The sequence below is a fragment of the Typopeltis vanoorti genome, chromosome 22 (assembly GCF_054136105.1).
Source record: "Typopeltis vanoorti isolate ZY-2024b chromosome 22, IOZ_Tvanoo_1.0, whole genome shotgun sequence".
NCBI classification, from domain to species: Eukaryota; Metazoa; Arthropoda; class Arachnida; order Uropygi; family Thelyphonidae; genus Typopeltis; species Typopeltis vanoorti.
The window spans coordinates 21,907,837-21,925,243 of record NC_143570.1 but is presented as its reverse complement, the minus strand read 5'-3'; the positions used below and the strand labels follow the sequence as shown (position 1 = coordinate 21,925,243).

The window sequence follows — 17,407 nt, the reverse complement described above, 5'->3', positions numbered from 1 at the left end:
ATGTCTGCCATCAAGCTATTGACTTGTTGCTCTCAGATCAGTTTATCAACAGTCAACTTCTTTGACACCTGGAGAACTGTCAGCTGATTAGTAACCACCCATATAGATTTTGTCACCCACCTCTGGACACATACCATGGAAAGGTTTGGAGAAACCTGTTCTGTTATATTTGACATTTCCAAGGCATTTGATACAATCTGGCATTGAGAACTTTTCAACAAATTACCATCATGTGGACTTCCTTCTTTCCATTGTTATTGGAATGCCAGTTTTCTCTCAGATCAATCAGATTTTCCTGTCAATATAGATATTCTTGAAGATGCTACATTTCACCCACCCTCTTCCTGATTTATGTAAGTAACTTGATCTTACAACTGTGAACTCTATTCATACAAGGTGCTATCCAAAAGTTCAGGGAATTTGAAGATAAAAAAAGTTATTTACTCTAACTCCTTGTTTCCACCATCTCCTTCAAAGTAATCTCTATATGTATACAGTGATCACAGCAGTTATTTCATGACTTAAAGCATCCCTGGAAGTCCTTAAGTGCAAATGTGTTGAACAGCTCCTGTGATTCTAGATTGCCTGAGTTGTGTCAAAACAATGCCCTTTCAGTTGGAATTTCATCTTGGAGAATAGGAAAAAGTCGCAGGGGATGAGATCAGGTGAATGGGGGGGGGGGAAATGACTGTTGTGTTTTAGGAAGCCAGGAACTAAGAAACAATGAGTTGCTGTGGAGAACTGTCACTTGTTCTTCCACTTGTCTAGACATTTGCGCTGAATGCTTCCCCTTAGATACTTCAAAACCTCATGGTAAAACTTGCCATTGACAGTTTGACTGGGGGAGGAATTCCTTGTGTACAATGCCTTGAATTTCCAAAAAAAAAAAAAAAAAAAAAAAAGAGAAAGAGATTAACGTTGACTTGACATTGCTGTGAATGTGCCTTTTTTTTTTGGCTATGGTGAATTTGGCAGCTTCCAAACACTTCCTTAAGAACTTAGTAGGTTTTCTGCAGTGGTAAATTTAAAGTTGAAACAAAATTTGATGCAGATTCTTTGCCTTTAAAATCTGCCTTCATTATGCCTCCCATTTCTGCCAGATCTACGGGAACTCAAACAACAGCTGCCAAAACTGCATACTCATTAAACTTACTCCTCCCAGTCATCTTTCATTTTATCTTCCTCAGTTCTGTGGTACAGACTTCCCAGGAAATATTTCCAAAGGACTACAATCTCCAACTCTTTAAGAATAATATCAAAATTTGACCCCAGCCCACATATAACATTTATTTGCTCTGGACTCTGCTGTCTATCATGTGTGGAGTGGTATTTATATTTTGTAAAAAAATAAAGAATTAAGTGTGTTTTTTTTTGTCAAAAAAAATTGCCAAAAACCCCAGCTTTGTTTGCAACCTACACAGCTGCCTGCAACACTTGTAAAATCATCTTCAAAAGGGCTGAGTCAAACTTTGATAATTGGACTAATTGTAAAAGGGGTAATTGTAGGAGTAAAAAAGGAGTAGATACATGGAATTTCTCATCATCTGAAAGGATATGAGCATGGAGATGGTGAATAAGTTTGAGTGCTATGATAGACTTGTATTACCTAGAGCTGATCTTTAGGAATGTATTTCCAGACTTTGTGAAGGTCTTGTGGCAGTGATAATTTTCACGATACACATAGCTCAAGATGTATTTGTAAACCTTGCCTTAAGTAAGTGTTAGTTTCTACAAGAATAATAACACTAAAATTGTTTGCAGTAGACTTATTGTAGCTGTTAATTCAGTTTGTTTCATGTTTATATAAAAATGGTTATGACTAAATTCTAATTTTTGTAATTTATAAATGCTTAAAACTTGCTTTAAAATTTACAATTTGAATAATCCCAACTGAGTGTACATCGGGGGGGGCTTCATACTTCTTAGTCTTCTTTTACTTTCTCATCCACTACTTTTCCATGTTAAAAAAATAATAATAATAATAATAATCTACTTCTTATTACTTGGTAAACCATCCCTCTATATAAATTTTAGGGATTAGCTCTTATCCTATATGCCTCTTATTTCACTTTGTGAATAACTCCTGAGTAGTAATCTTGAAGGGGTGTTTAAGGGTCAAAGCTGTATAATATAATGAAGAGGAGACCTCCACATACCCTTTAAAGGAATGTGGAGAACCGTACAGGGCTTCTGACCTAATGTCCAGTCTTCCCCTTTTCTTTGTGCACCCTGTTAGGTATATACCTGGATACTGAACGAATGAGGATGAGCTGCCAGTTTGGGATTTAGCCAACCAAATTGTATTCTTATTGGCTTAAACCACAAGTTAAATGATGGTACAACATGACAGAATTTCATGCTGGTTGGGTGTCACTCAGATAAACAAGGCAATCATTGTTATTGCCAGGGAACCAGGACAAACAGTGAAAAGTCAGCTACTGGAACAAATCCTGAAACACACCCCAACTCAACATCACCAGAGTTCAAGATTGGTACTATCAACATAAGAAGCCTGATTGGCAAAGAAATGGAACTATCAGAAGAATTGGATAAGTACCAGATCAACATAAATAGGGGTGACTGAAACATATAAGACAAAAACTGGTGAGATCTTTGTAAGCAATAAATACAAAATGTTATATTCAGGCAATAACAATCAGGGAAAAGAAAGAATAGTTATAGTATTCAATATTAAATGAGGCTAATCTTCTTGAATGGTAAGCAATATTAAGTAGAGTGATATGGGCAAATATTAGAATGGAGAACTGGACAATGAGACTTATTTGTACTTATGGTTCTGCAGAAGGTTCAACTAAGGTGGAAGTGGAGGAATTTTTTGAGGCTTTAGAGAAACAACTGACACAATGAAAAAGGAAAAGTTGGTCCTTGTTGGGGATGTAAATAGCAGAGTAGGAAATGATTGTCAGACACAAAAATATTTTGGAACAAATTTGGAGAAAAGAGCAAAGCTAATAATAATGGCAAATACTTGTTGGATTTCTGCTCAGGGCATGGGTTGGTTATTACTATCACAAGGTTCCAACATAAAAATGTGCACAAATTCACATGAGAAGAAGAGGCAAAGGATAAGAAAAATCTCACTGACTGTGTTATTGCTGACGGTGATGTTTTCTCACTAGTGCAGAACACTAGAGTGTACAGGGGATATGAAATTGGAGGTGATCACCGTTTAGACTTGAGCAGGATAAAATTGAATTTCATATTGAAAAGAAGAACGTTTAAGAAAGTTTTAAAGTGAATAAAAGTTTAGCAGCTCTCAGGTGTGAACTGTAGACTAAAATACTCAAGCATTATTCAAGAAAAAATGAAAGAGTTTGAGAACAGGAACCAAATCTTGGAAATTCAGTGACAAGCCCTGAAGAAAACAATAATTGATTCAGCCAGAGTGGCATATGTTGAGGTTGTGTGCAAGGATAGAAAAATCAGAACTCCATGGTGGACACAGGAAGTTGAAGAGGCAGTGAAGGAAAAGAAAGCATATCGAAAGTTCGTTGTCAAAAAAATCAGCTTGTGCTCTTAGAGAATACAGAGACAAATGTAAGAAAGCTAAACACTATAAAACTAGCTAAACAAAAGTCATTGGAAGACTTTGGTAAGATCATAGAAAATAAATATCAGCAAGGTGGCAAAATATTCTTGAAAAAAACTCCGAAATGGAGGAAAAAATGCTATAAAAGTAATTAGAGATGATAAAGGTGACATGAAAACTGGAGAAAAAATATCCTTGATGTATGGAAAAATTACTAAATGAAACAAGTAGTGACAGCACAGTGGTAAAAAATACTCAACAGGCATGCAATCAGGAATATGTATCAAAGGTTTTTTGCCTGGAGGGTGGTGAATGAGTGGAATTCATTGCCTGACTTAGTTGTGAGCTCTTCGTCTGTAAATGAATGCAAGAAGAGATATGACAGATATTGTTTTGCTAGTTTGGGTCTCCCGCGATGAGTCTACTGACTCCATGGAGATACCCGTAATAATAATAATAATAATAATAATAATAATAATAATAAAAAAAAAATTGGAGATTAACATCTCCAATCTGCTATCAAAATTGGAGATTAACATCTCCAATTTTGATAGCAGTTCTTTACTTTATGCAGATGATGTTATACTTTTAAATAAATCCAGTACAAGTCTGCAAGTTCAGCAATAACAAGACAAAGACAATGAAAATAGCCAGAAACATTGAAAATATCAACTGCAACGTGAATTGAGAACCTATAGAACAGGGGTGTTCACCTCATCGACCGCGGAGCGATTTTTGGTCGATCTCTTGTGTATTCCTCCTTACTTACAAATTTAATTAAAACTGAAAACATAATATTTTATTTATCATTATTTTGTATTATTTTTTTAATTCGCTTTAAGTGTATTGCTATTGTTTATTTATTTTTCATTAAAATTGTCAAATTAGTAATTTTCTTATAAGTCCGGGTAAATGAATTAATTTGGATCAGTATAAGTCAAACAACAAGCACGATTATAAGCAAAGTGTAAAAACTCGATTGTAGCTTAAATATTAAATATTCCAAAGCACATTACATTAATTTTTTACTTAGGTTAAGTCCCATGTGAATATTGTAAAAAAATAAACTTTGTTTGTCTCGGTATAGATGTTGAAAGTTTCTTTCTCTAAATCCAGAGTAATTTAATAAAAAGGTGGTACACCGTTTGGCAGCTCCTATAGGAGGAGATGACCTTGCTAATGCTTCTGCCTGGTATCTCCACTTGGGCCTGGCTCCCACTGAAGAGACCTCAATAAAGGTTGAAACTAGTCTGGGTAGTGGCTCTTCCCTTAATGCATAACATTAAATGCATAACATTATACATATCCGCAAGATGTGTTTTTCATTATGGGAGATACTGAGATAGGAGTGTTGGTATCTTGCTCCACTTTTGCAAGGAGTTGCCCAGAATTGCAGTCCTGAAGATACTTTCAGGTGCAAACTTTGTTTGCACACACTTGGATAAAGGATTAAACTAAATTTATTATTGTCTCGGTATAGTTTGTATTAGATGTTTTTGTAAATAACTCTTTTGAAGCTAACTGTATATACTGCTTTAATAAGAATATGTTAGAGTGTTAAAAACAAAGGCAGTGTTTTTGTCGCCGAAGCTGTACATGGCGGCATTAGAAAGATTGTTATTGAAACTTGTATGTATGAGAAAGGCTTGCAGGCTCTAAGTGTAAACATCTCCGAAGTCAGTCAGAAAGAGTTCAGACAACTTTCTGATGACCAGCAACTTACAATCAAAAGAAAGTGGAGGAGAACAAAATGCGTGCTGAACTTGAAACTTAAGATGAAAGACTCATACCGATTCTTTGGGGGGTTGCCCAACTTCATGCGAGGTCTCAGAGGAGGCCTAATAAAAAGGGACTGAAGCAAGCAGAGAGGATCCCGGTTCCAGAATTGCTGTCAGAGAGGAGGCAGCCCGGTCCAGAGTCACCGTCAGAGAGACTGCCCGGATCCACGTTGCTTGAGAGAGGAGTTTCCCGCTTCCAGAAAGGAGCATCTCAGTTCGAGACGTCGCTAGGGAGAAACTACTTCTAGGCCACAGACAAGGTTTCAAATTGCTGAAAGGAAGAGTTCCAATTTCCGGAGAAAAGTTTCCAGGCCAGGTTAACGTCAGACATTCACCAGCGTGTTGCGTTTTCATTACAATTTGATGAATCAAACGACGTCACTGATATTGCTCAGTTAATGGTATTTATTCGCATGGTATGTCAAGATTATTCAAGTAAAGAAGAACTTTTGAAAATTATACCATTATTGGGAAGGACTAAGGGAGAAGACATTTTTTCGGCATTTGATGAATTTGTGAAACTACACAAACTCCCGCTTTTTAAACTTGTGTCTATTATTACTGATGGTGCTCCTGCAATGATAGGTAATAAATCAGGCTTCATTTCATTGTGTAAAAACGATGACAAATATCCACTGTATTATTCACCAACTAAAAGATTAAACACAAAAGATATTTTGGATATTACATTTAAAATTGTAAATTCTGTTCGAGGAAAACCCTTGCAAGGCGGTTATTTAAAATACAGGCAGATGATGATAGGGAACAGCGAACATTATTGTAATGTTTACAATAATGTTCACTGGCTCAGCAGAAGTCAATTTTTAGAAAGATTTCTTGTATTAATTAACAATATAAAAAATTTTCTTGATGAAAAAGGAGATATTTATCCACAATTGAGTGATGAAAGATGGTTATTACACTTATCATTTTTAGCAGATTTCTGTACGAAATTAAGCAATTTAAATTTAGAGTTACAAGGTAGAGATAAAAATTTAATTGACATGTTAAGTTCAATAAAAACTTTCCAACAGTACTTACTTTTATTAAAGAAAAATATAAATGACTGTGAATTTAGACATCTCCCATATTTATTAAAATTTTTTGAACATAATCAAGAAATACTTTGCTATGATTTAAAAGAATTTATACATGAAATAAAATTAGTTGAGGAAGAAATAAATTCAAGATTTAAAGATTTTAATAAAACTGAAATGATTGTATCTTTTATCAATAATCCATTTGAAGAAAACTTGAGCATCACAGAAATTTCAGATAAAATTAGTGGGCTGTTTGATATAAATCAAGCTGAAGTAGAACTTGAGATAATAAACATTCAGAATACGTTACATTTAAAATCAATAAACAATGAAGTCATTTGGAAGTATGCACATGAAAAATTCCCAATATTAACTGATATTGCATGAAAAATTCTGTCATGTTTTGGATCAACATACTCGTCAGAATCTGCTTTTCAAATATGACCGCCATTAAAAATCAATTAAGAAACCAAATTACAAATGATCATTTGGATGATTGTCTGTGATTGTCCACTTTTTCATATCAACTTGACTATGGAAATATTGTGCGGTCCAAACAATGCCAAATTTCACATTAACTTTTCTTTTTCTCTCAGGGGACCCTGTAACTCCTAGAGAGCGCGTCCCCTGGGTGGCGGAGAGGGGAGCCCACCATGTGTGTGTGTACATGCGCATGCATGTGTGTGTTTATATATATATGGTGGGGTGGTCCGAATATACTGAATAAGGACTTGTGGACCAACAGGGCCAATCATCTTGATTGTAAGGGAAGCAGCAGTCCCATGGACCCCTAGCTGGATCTATCCTCTCCTTCTACTTTGAGGAAGACCCACTTGCTTTAATCTTTCCTATAAGGCCTTATCAGCCAACTCTTCTTACTTTATGACCCTTGTGCTATTAGAGTACTCAAGGGCCATGGGGTCTTTTCATTTTTGGCCTTACAACTATGTCCTCTCTATAAACCTTACTATATTTCTTCTATAATCTACCCTTTCCCCTTCAATATACCCTATTCCTCCTATGGGTTTAAATTCGGAAGAAGGCGAGTTCAGAAGCCTTAAGGTAGCAGCCCTACCACTGAACTATTCCATCGTCAGGCTAGTCCCCTGACATGGAGAACATAACCATACTTGTAAGCTGACAGAAAAAGATAATCGGATTGAATCTATGGGAAACGACCCTGGAATGGAAAAGGGAAAACGAAAATGGAAACGACAAAATATAATACACATAGCAAGCTGGAATGTAAGAGGAATAGCATATAAAGAAATAGAATTAGACCAGTTATTAAATGAAAGAAATTTTAAAATAGCAGTAATCACTGAAACAAAAAAGAAATTAAAAGGAACTATGAGAACTGAAAATTTTAATGTGATATACAGTGGAGTCGACAGAGACCAAAGAGCACAAGCAGGAGTCATGATTTGGATTCATAACTCCCTTTCAAAACAGTTAAAACATTATAAATTATGGAATAAAAGAATAATAGAAGCTAGAATAAAAATAGATAGAGGCTGTTTAACAATAATTGGTTTATATACCCCAGAAGAAGGAAGAAAACAGGATAATATTGATTTTTATAATCAGCTACAAAACATATATAAAAAAATAAATAAAAATGATTACATAATTTTAGCAGGAGACTTAAATGCAAGAATTGGAAACACGAAAATTAATAATAATATAGGAATACATGGAGAACACACTCTAAACAGAAATGGTAAAAAATTGATTGACTTTGTAGTTTATAATAACCTAAATATAATGAATTCCTTCTATAAACATAAAGACATACATAAATATACTTGGGCAGCAAGAGGATGGAAATCAATATTAGATTACTTCATATTAAATGAAAAGACATCAAAATTTTCACTAGATGTTAGAGTTCACAGAGGATATGAAATAAGCAGTGACCACTTCCTTGTTAAAATAAAATTAAGATTACCACCTAAATGGCTACAAGTAACAAGAACAGAAAGAAAAATTGAAACATTTGTTTATAAAACTAGACTATTGAATGACACAAATGTACAATGGCTATATGAACAAAGAATTAACCAGTATCTAGATAAAATAGAAATAGAAATAGAATGGCTTAATATAAAAACGATACTAAATGCAGCAGCAAATGAAAGCTTAGGAAAGGCCAAAAAATTCAATAAAAGAAAAAAACTGAAGATCTGGGATGATACAATCAAAGAAATAATCAAAAAGAAAAAAGAAGCCTATCACAAATGGTTAAGCAGTAAAAGATTAGAAGATGAAATAGAATATAAAAGAATAAGAGCCATAGCTAAAAGAGAAGTCAGAAAAAGACATAGAGAATCATGGAATAAATTTGTTTCTAATTTAGAACATGATTTATATAAAATATGACCCAATGTATATAAGATTTTGAAACACCTAAATGCAGATACCAAAGAAAACATAAAATTAAACACTGAATTGAAATTAGAAGAATTCCTAAATTACTACACAGAACTGTGGACAGACAAATATTTTAAAAAAGACAACTGGCAAACAACGAAAATGAAAAAGAAATAATAACTGAAGAAGAATTAGAAATCAGCCTGAAAGAAACAAGAAACGGAAAATCACCTGGAGAAGATAAGCTAGGTTCAGAACTATATAAATACGCAGGAACAAGATTCAAAGGAAGACTCTTATTATTTTAAAATAAAATTTACTCAACTGGTATCCCCCCAATAGAATGGAAAAAAGCAATTGTGATTCCTATCTTTAAGAAAGGTAATAGAGATGACCCTAAAAACTATAGAGGTATCAGTATACTAAATTCATGTTACAAAATATACAGCAGAATCTTAAATAACAAACTAATGAAATATTCCGAAAACTTTATTCTAGAGGTACAAAATGGATTTAGAAAAGGACGATTATGTATAGACCCAGCCTTATGTCTAAAATTAATAATAGAGAAAAGAAGAGAATATAATTTAGAAATACATATTGCATTTATTGACTTTAAAAAAGCATTTGACAAAGTTAAAAGAAACATATTATTTAACATATTAAAAGAAAGATAAATACCAAATAATATCCTAAAAGCTGTCACAAGTATATATGAAAATAATCAAATACAAATAAGATTAAATCATGAGCTATCATATACAAGAGAGATAAACCAAGGGGTCCGACAGGGATGTCCCCTCTCAGCAACTCTTTTTAATATCTACTTAAATGAAATAATAATAAAATGGAGTAAAAATTTACATCAAGGAATTAAACTTTCACCTACAGTTAACTTAAACACTCTCCTCTTTGCAGACGACCAAATAATAATTACAAATTCTGAAGATAACTTACAGAAAGCTATTTTAAATCTAAATGAGATATCCAAAGATTATGATATGATAATATCAACGGAAAAATCAAAAACTATGGCCTTTAAAGGACAAAATCCAGCAAGAACTAAAATAGTATTAGATAACAAGATCTTAGAACAGGTGAATTCATTTAACTACCTAGGATGTATGATCACTTATGAAAATGAAAAAGATATAAACATAAAAATTGCAAAATATTTAAAAATAACAGGAGTAATTAACTCTATATTTAAACCAAACCTAGTTCAAAAACAAACTAGGCTAAAAGTATACAATACATTAGCCCTACCGGTCTTAATGTATGGAAGCGAAATCTGGACAATAAAACAAAAAGACAAACAAAGATTAACAACAGCAGAAATGAAGTTTATGAGAAAAACTGCAAAGTATACCCTATTTGATCACAAAAGAAACGAAGATATTATGAAAGAAATAAACCAAGAACCAGTAATAGAAAAAATTAAAAAATATAAACATAGATGGATGGAACACGTTCAAAGAATGAAAACAGAAAGATTACCAAAACAAGCCTTAAAGTGCAAGCCATTAGGAAAAAGAAAACCAGGACGTCCTCTTAAACGATTCAACGATGACTTCTAAGGCCGGAACAGGCCATACTAGGCCTAAATCCTTGATATGTATGATGATGATGATGAACTTTTTTTTTTTTTTTTTTTTTTTTAATCAACCAGCATTTCCTGTAACTTGTGAGTTTGTAATCAATCTGTTGTTTTTTCTAACTTTGGTTTTTCAAAATAGAGAAATAAATATTTTATTCCAATATATATATATATATTTTTGTTGTTGTATTAAAATATTTCTTGTATTAAAATAATTAAAAGTGATAAATAAATTTTTAAATACACAAATAAAGTTTTTAGTTGTGTATTTTTTTTTTTTTAGTTGTTTATTTGTGCATAATCAGATATCAGGTTGGGAGAACGTGATCTGTATAAGAGAGTAGATCACTGAATAACTTTTTATAGAAAATTAGCTCACGTAGTAAAAAAGGTTGAACACCACTGCTATAGAACAAGTAAAACATTTCAGCTACTTTAGACACAATTTTTAGTTAAGATGGTAAATTAAATATGGAAATAGACAACATAATCAATAAAGCCGGTATGGTACGAAGTCAATTGAATAAATATATATAGAATAAGAGAGAAATTAGTCAAAACACTAAATTAGTTGTATACAAAACAGTGTTCAAACTAATTTTACCTTATGGATGAGAGCTGGATTAGAAATAAAACACTTGACCAAAGACTAGAGACCACAGATATGAGATTCCTGAGGAAGATTTGGTGTGTGAACAGATAGCATCAATGTTGAATTGAATTTAAACGGTATTGATGAGAACAGATTGATAAGTAAATAACTATTTATTAACTTAAAAGCAGATATTTCGCTGGTATTATATCCAGCGTCTTCAGAGCACACAAACAAAGTTTGTTATAAATGCGAGACAACCACAATCCGGTGTAACAGTGGGGGTAGTATAAGTAATTGCAGCGTGCAACACAAGACTAAAGTCCTAATATGGTGCCATCTAAAAAAAAAATATATATATATATAATGTGAGTCTTGATAGATAACAAATTAATTTGGAGGAAAATTGTTGATAGGAAGTTAGTAATGATGTAAGTTCTTCATGTAGTACTATCATAATATCCTGTACACCCCTTGAGAGCACATGTCAGGAATTTGATGATGATGATGATCATAGTAATCTTGGAAAATCTCATTACTAGCTTATAGATATATCTTGTCACATTTATTCCTCCTCTATATCATATTCTGTAGATAACAATTTCTTAATCTGTTTTCATGACTAGTATTCTGTAGTTCTGATATTACCTTAGTTATTTATTTTCATATATCATTTCCAGAATTTCGTCATTACCATTATATGGCTGTCTCCAGCAAGTCCAAGAACATATTGAATGAGATCACCTCCTAACTTACAACACCTGAACTGCCATCTTATTTTTCCTTGAACACATTAATATAGAAAATACACTTACTATTCCCACTGCATCTTATTCTATTTGCGCATTCCATTCCATATGTCATGAGAAAAAACTAGACCACTTATTTATCTTGCATTTGTTCAGCCACCAGTAGTGAACCTTTGTCTCTTTCTTCCTGCTATAAATTATAAAATCTCCTCTGTATCAGTACTATAAAATACTAAGTTATATATTTTTATCATATCTCCTCTGTTTCTGCTTATCAAACTTAGATGCCTACAATCTCATCTCAAATGCAACAGGCCAAATGTTATTTTGGTAATTTGTTTTTGAAACCTTCACTTTCTCATCCCCAAAAATTCCAGGCACAGCAGTGTAGATCTTATCAGATCCTAATAATGACAAAAAACAATTCCTTATTCCTGCAAGTAAGTGGGGTGTTATATAAAATCTGTAATGTTGATCATCAACTTAGTCGTCAACATAATTTTTGATCTGCAATCTCTTCAGTCCAAAATGCACAATTGTGCACTTGGCGACGTTGAACTGACTGAATCGTGAAAATGTGGTGATGAAATCAAATGTACATAGACCAGATGTGATATGGGTAAACTCATATAGCGAGTGAAATTTTCACTGGAAGAGTTGGCAATGTTCTTCTCATTATTGCATCAGTCTGTTTGTGTCCTGTTATTACAAATTGTAATTATTATAATATATAATGTAATTACATATTGTATTTTTATTATTATGAGGTGATAATCAGTAATTTGTGTAAACAGTATACACCTTTTCTCTCCTAGTTTTATATTTCATCAAAGAAAAAGCTTAGATTTGTGCATAATCTTCAGAAGTATACTAGCATGGCATCAAGTGTTACAAATTTGTTGACTTTACAGTCATTGTTAAAAGATATCGTAACTGGAATAAGTGCAGTATCTGTTGAGGTATGATTTACTTTTTTAAATTTCGATTCATTATTTTGATTTTATATTTACTTTTATTTTTTCCCTAAAATAAATATAAAATTTTAATGCATTTCATAATGACATTCTTGTAGAGTTCTCTCTGATAAGTGTGCAACACTGACACAAACTAAATTAACTTACCTGTAAATAAGTTCACCATGTGTACATCAAATAAATGATTTTAATTTATTCGATGTACAGATTTATATGATGTTCTATATTTTAACCACCATCAATAGTGGTTAAAATATAGAAGATACTTATTAGAAAATATATGCTTTGATTCAGAATAAAAGCATAATAATCAAACCAATAAATACTGGCTGCACTACATTTATCATGTAGTGCAGCCACAAATTGCTTCATGCTAACAGAAAGTTTGTTGAAACAGTCATACCATAAAAGTGTGTGAGTAATGGCACTTTGTCAACATGTGATGCCAACCTATGGAAGTGTGCTCATAATTTTACATTCTCCTTAAATATTTCAGTAGCCTTTTTCTTAAATTGACCCTTAGATGCATCAGACACCAAATTACACAAAAATTATTATTATTATTATTATTATTATTAGATACCTCCAGGGAGTCCATAGACTCATCGAGGGAGAGCACTTGCTCTACAACTCTGTCTCCGCTCAATACACCAACTGACCCCAACTACACCAACGCCATCTACCGCCGACCACTAGTACTAGTATTTCCAAAGACAATCACAAACATCCATGCCTGCAGCGGGATTCGAACTCGCAGCCTTTTGTCTGGAGAGCAGATATGCTAACCACTGGCAGTCCTAGTGTATGTGTTGGCATTGAACATTAAAACTCCGTGGAGGTGCCCATGCAATAATAATAATAATTGAACAATCAGCATAGTGAGTAACACACAAGTAAATAATAAAACACAAGATTAATATCTTTACATAAAATCTTAAAAGTAAGCATTAACTACTATAAAGTGAGTGTATAAATAAAATGTTAAGTAATATAATTAAAATAAATAATAGCTATAGAAACGAATTAAAATTTTATAATGTTCACAGATAGTTGCCATATGTAGAGTGAACAACTGTCATTATGAATGTGTTATCAGAGGGAAGGGGAAAGTAATGCTCGTAACATATTAAGTATAGATTTTTAAAAAATTCCTGATAATAAAGTAAGAATTTTGACTAAGTTTCTAATTGTATTTGCAGTCAAAGGCTCATCAGTTCTGCAGACAGTATATCAGTCTTAAAGATGAAGAGAAATACATGATCATTAGACATTTGGCACAGAATTATCATGTTGATCATTCTACCATCAAAAAAGCTGCTCAGTCTCTTATGCACCCTGAGGTAAATTTAAATCTTACTAGGGAATCCTAGAAGTTTTCATAATTTTTGTCTTTATACTGTAGGCATTTTCAGTTTCTTTAATTGCATGTCATAAAAAATAATTATATTTGTTCTATATACAAATAATGACTCATCCTTAGAGTTAACAATATTATCATTATGATCTTTACAGGATCTCCATGGAGCCATGGGACTCGTGAAATGAATTCAGCTTTAAATACCATAAGGTTTATCCTAACACTCCTTAAACAGATTTCATCTGCATTCTCATCACCTCTCAGTCACTATATTCCATACATCCACCACTCTCTCTATGCATCAAAACTGCTTCTTGTTCTCTTATTCCCATTCCCTTGGAATAAGAGAATAAGAACAACTTCTTGGAATGTCCTCTTATTCTTAAAAACTCTTCCATTGTCCATCTTGTAATTACCTCTCAACAACTAATATCACAGTCATATCACGTTCTCAGTCTTCTGACTTTTATATGTGGAGGGCAGGCTGAGATTTTTTAAAGTATTTTTTAAATTGTTTATTTTTCTTTTGATTTTTAAAAATGTTTATTTTTCTTTTGAATTTTATTTTTGCTTAATTTAGAAATACTATTCTTGAGGCCAAACACAGAACTTTTTTTCAAGTATTTCAGGCCTCTAGTAAGTGGAGCAGTCATATACCAAGTGATGAAATTCATCTCCCGCCTAAAGACAATTATAAATACCTATGCCCATGGTCAGATTCATATCTGCAGCCTGTTTGTCGGAAAGCAAGTGTGTTAACGACTTGGCCAACCTTGTTGGTTAGCCTACCAGACTGTGTATACAATCCTTCAATGTATCCTCAATAGCCAATGTTCCACAGTTTTAATATTTTGTTACCTGCATTTGTCCTCTCAGGCCTTAATTAAATGAAACCACTATACCCTTATCTCTGTTATTTAACATGTTTCTTAATATTGTACCAGTTCTCTGGATTGTCTTTACCACTTTTGTAGTACAGCTCCTGAACTTCAAATCTCTATCCACCTTCTATCTGTCAATCTCTAAGTTTAAAACCTTAGGCTTAGTTACATTAAACTGACAACCCCAATCATTTTCCACCTTTTGAGCTTATTCAAATCCTCCTGAAAGTGAACACCTTTTGGCACATTCCAGGCAATATCACTGATATAAATGTTGAATAATGACCCCAGTACTGAGCCCTATGTAACCTTTCATCTCCTTGATATTGCTTCTCCATACACAACTCTTTAGTATCCATCAAAGCCATTTTCAATCTGGTCAGTCCACTATTCTGATATATAGGTCCATTCATTGCGACTTAAATATCAAATTATCATGTGACAGATTCTTCGGATGATCTTGTAAAATCTGGAAAAAATTACAGTATATACATTTTCCTCATTTATCCTTGTAACTTAATTATAAAAGGCAGCTAGATTTACTAAAACAAGAACATACTTTAGCAAGTCCATATTTCCATAAATAATATTACCCTGATTTGCCCAATTCTTATGAGCTCTGACTAATTTTTCCAAAACTTGACATTTAATTATGGAAGAAATACAGACCATTCTATAAGTTGATACATCCATTTTACCACTTCTGTGATGCAGTGACTCCTTACCTTCTTCCCCTTTTGTTCCTTAAGAACTTTCTTAATCAGTCAGGTCAATGGTAGTGTTATTTTCTTAGCACATTCCTTTAAAACACATGATGAAATCCATCCATTCCCACTAACTTGTTAGCATATTGAGTACACAGTTTTCTAAATTCATCAGTACACTTTCGGTTTTTCAATTCTTTGCATCCCTCTAGGAATAAAATCTCTTTCACTAGGATGAAATACTATGTCACTATATCATTTACATTGGCCAGCTGATCATCCACTCCATCTAACAGTGATTCATCCACAATCAGTTCTCCTTCTACTGGCTATGTACCATAACACAAGAACTCTTTGGGATTTTCCTTGAACTACAGTGCTAGTTCTCTTTCATATTCTAATTTCTCTTCACCCCTTGTCATCTATTTCATCCCTAATCTCTTTACCTCTCTTACTCAAGGCATACACTCTGCTATGGCTGTTAACAACTATTTCTTAACCGGTTTCCTTGTTCTACTGACTTCTCTTCCTTCATATTCTTCCATCCATACTAAGTACATGATAATTTTTAGTGACTAAGGACAATGATGTGATCTCAATCATAATCAAATCCTTCTACTGCTACAATGAAATATAAAACTCTTGATCTTTGTGTTCTGTCATTACATATCACCTGAGATATGCCTCTCAAGAATTCCAAAAAAATTGCATTCCTTTATTATCTTATGTTGTTTTCTGTCTGTATTACCATCATTGTAATCTTCCATAATAACTTCGTGTTTCATACTTGCACAACTAAATTGCCTAAAAATTTCTTGCTTTGTTCCTTGGTCTATAGCAACATATCAATGAATTCGTTCAGTGAATTCGTGTCTGTGGAATGATCCTTGTGAGAATAGGTTGAAGATTCATGGGTTATAGAAATTAGTTGATAGACAGAAGGAAGTGTGATAGAAGCATATTAGTTACATGAAGGTTTTTTTTTTTTTTATGAAATCGATACAGAGAAATTTGTCAGTACATGATTTGTGTCTGGGGAGTGGGAGAATTAGGGGTTATCTCTGGAAATTGAGCAATGGTGTGAGAACTAGATTTTTTTCTCAGAATGAGTGGAATGGCTTACCAGAGTCTGTTCTGGTAACCCATTCCATCTATTGAAGTATGACAGATGCTGTGCATATGATGAATAGTGCTTGGTGAAATGTTTAGGGCCTCCCTTGATGAGACTACAGGTTCCAGGTAAATACCTGTGTAATAATTATAGTTTCCCTTACTTTTATTTCTTTATGATATATAAGCATAATAAACAAAGCTAACCCCTTTTTCTTCTTCTTAATCATACTAGGTCATATATAATGTTTAGGATGTGCAAAAAAACATTAAACTAGGACTCAAGAAAAAAGAAAAAGAAAAAAAAGTGGATATTTGAATCAAGAAAATTTTCTTTACAGGAAATGAGTCTAGAATATTTCCAAGTAATAAAATTTCTCTCTCCTCTTTCTTTCTCTCGCTCTCTCTCTCTCTCTGAATGATGAAAAGCCCATTTTTCTACCCACTGCAGAGTGAAGGCCTCTTCCATTGTGGGAGGTTTTTGGGTCTGCTACTTCTGTGGTGACCCAGTCCATATTGGGAGAGTGTAAGGTGGAAGACAATCACAAACATCATGCTTAGGCAGGATTTGAACCCGCAGCCTCTTGGCAGGAGAGCAGATGCTAACCACTTTGCCAACCAGGCTGGCTCTTTCTGTGTGTGTGTGTGTGTGTGTGTGTGTGTGTGTGTGTGTGTGTGTGTGTGTGTGTGTGTGTGTGTGTGTGT

General features: G+C 33.4%; 1 protein-coding gene across 2 annotated transcripts in view; it reads left to right on the top strand.

Annotated features, from left to right (window-relative positions):
• Window positions 1–17,407, top strand: part of LOC150094207 (malonyl-CoA decarboxylase, mitochondrial-like) — a 136,251-nt gene that overhangs the window by 7,519 nt on the left and 111,325 nt on the right. For both annotated transcript variants that reach the window (XM_090412012.1, XM_090412011.1), the window contains exons 2-3: window positions 12,492–12,635; window positions 13,850–13,990. In XM_090412012.1, coding sequence (XP_090268138.1) covers window positions 12,492–12,635; window positions 13,850–13,990 — 285 coding nt within the window. The remainder of the gene's footprint in view (window positions 1–12,491; window positions 12,636–13,849; window positions 13,991–17,407) is intronic.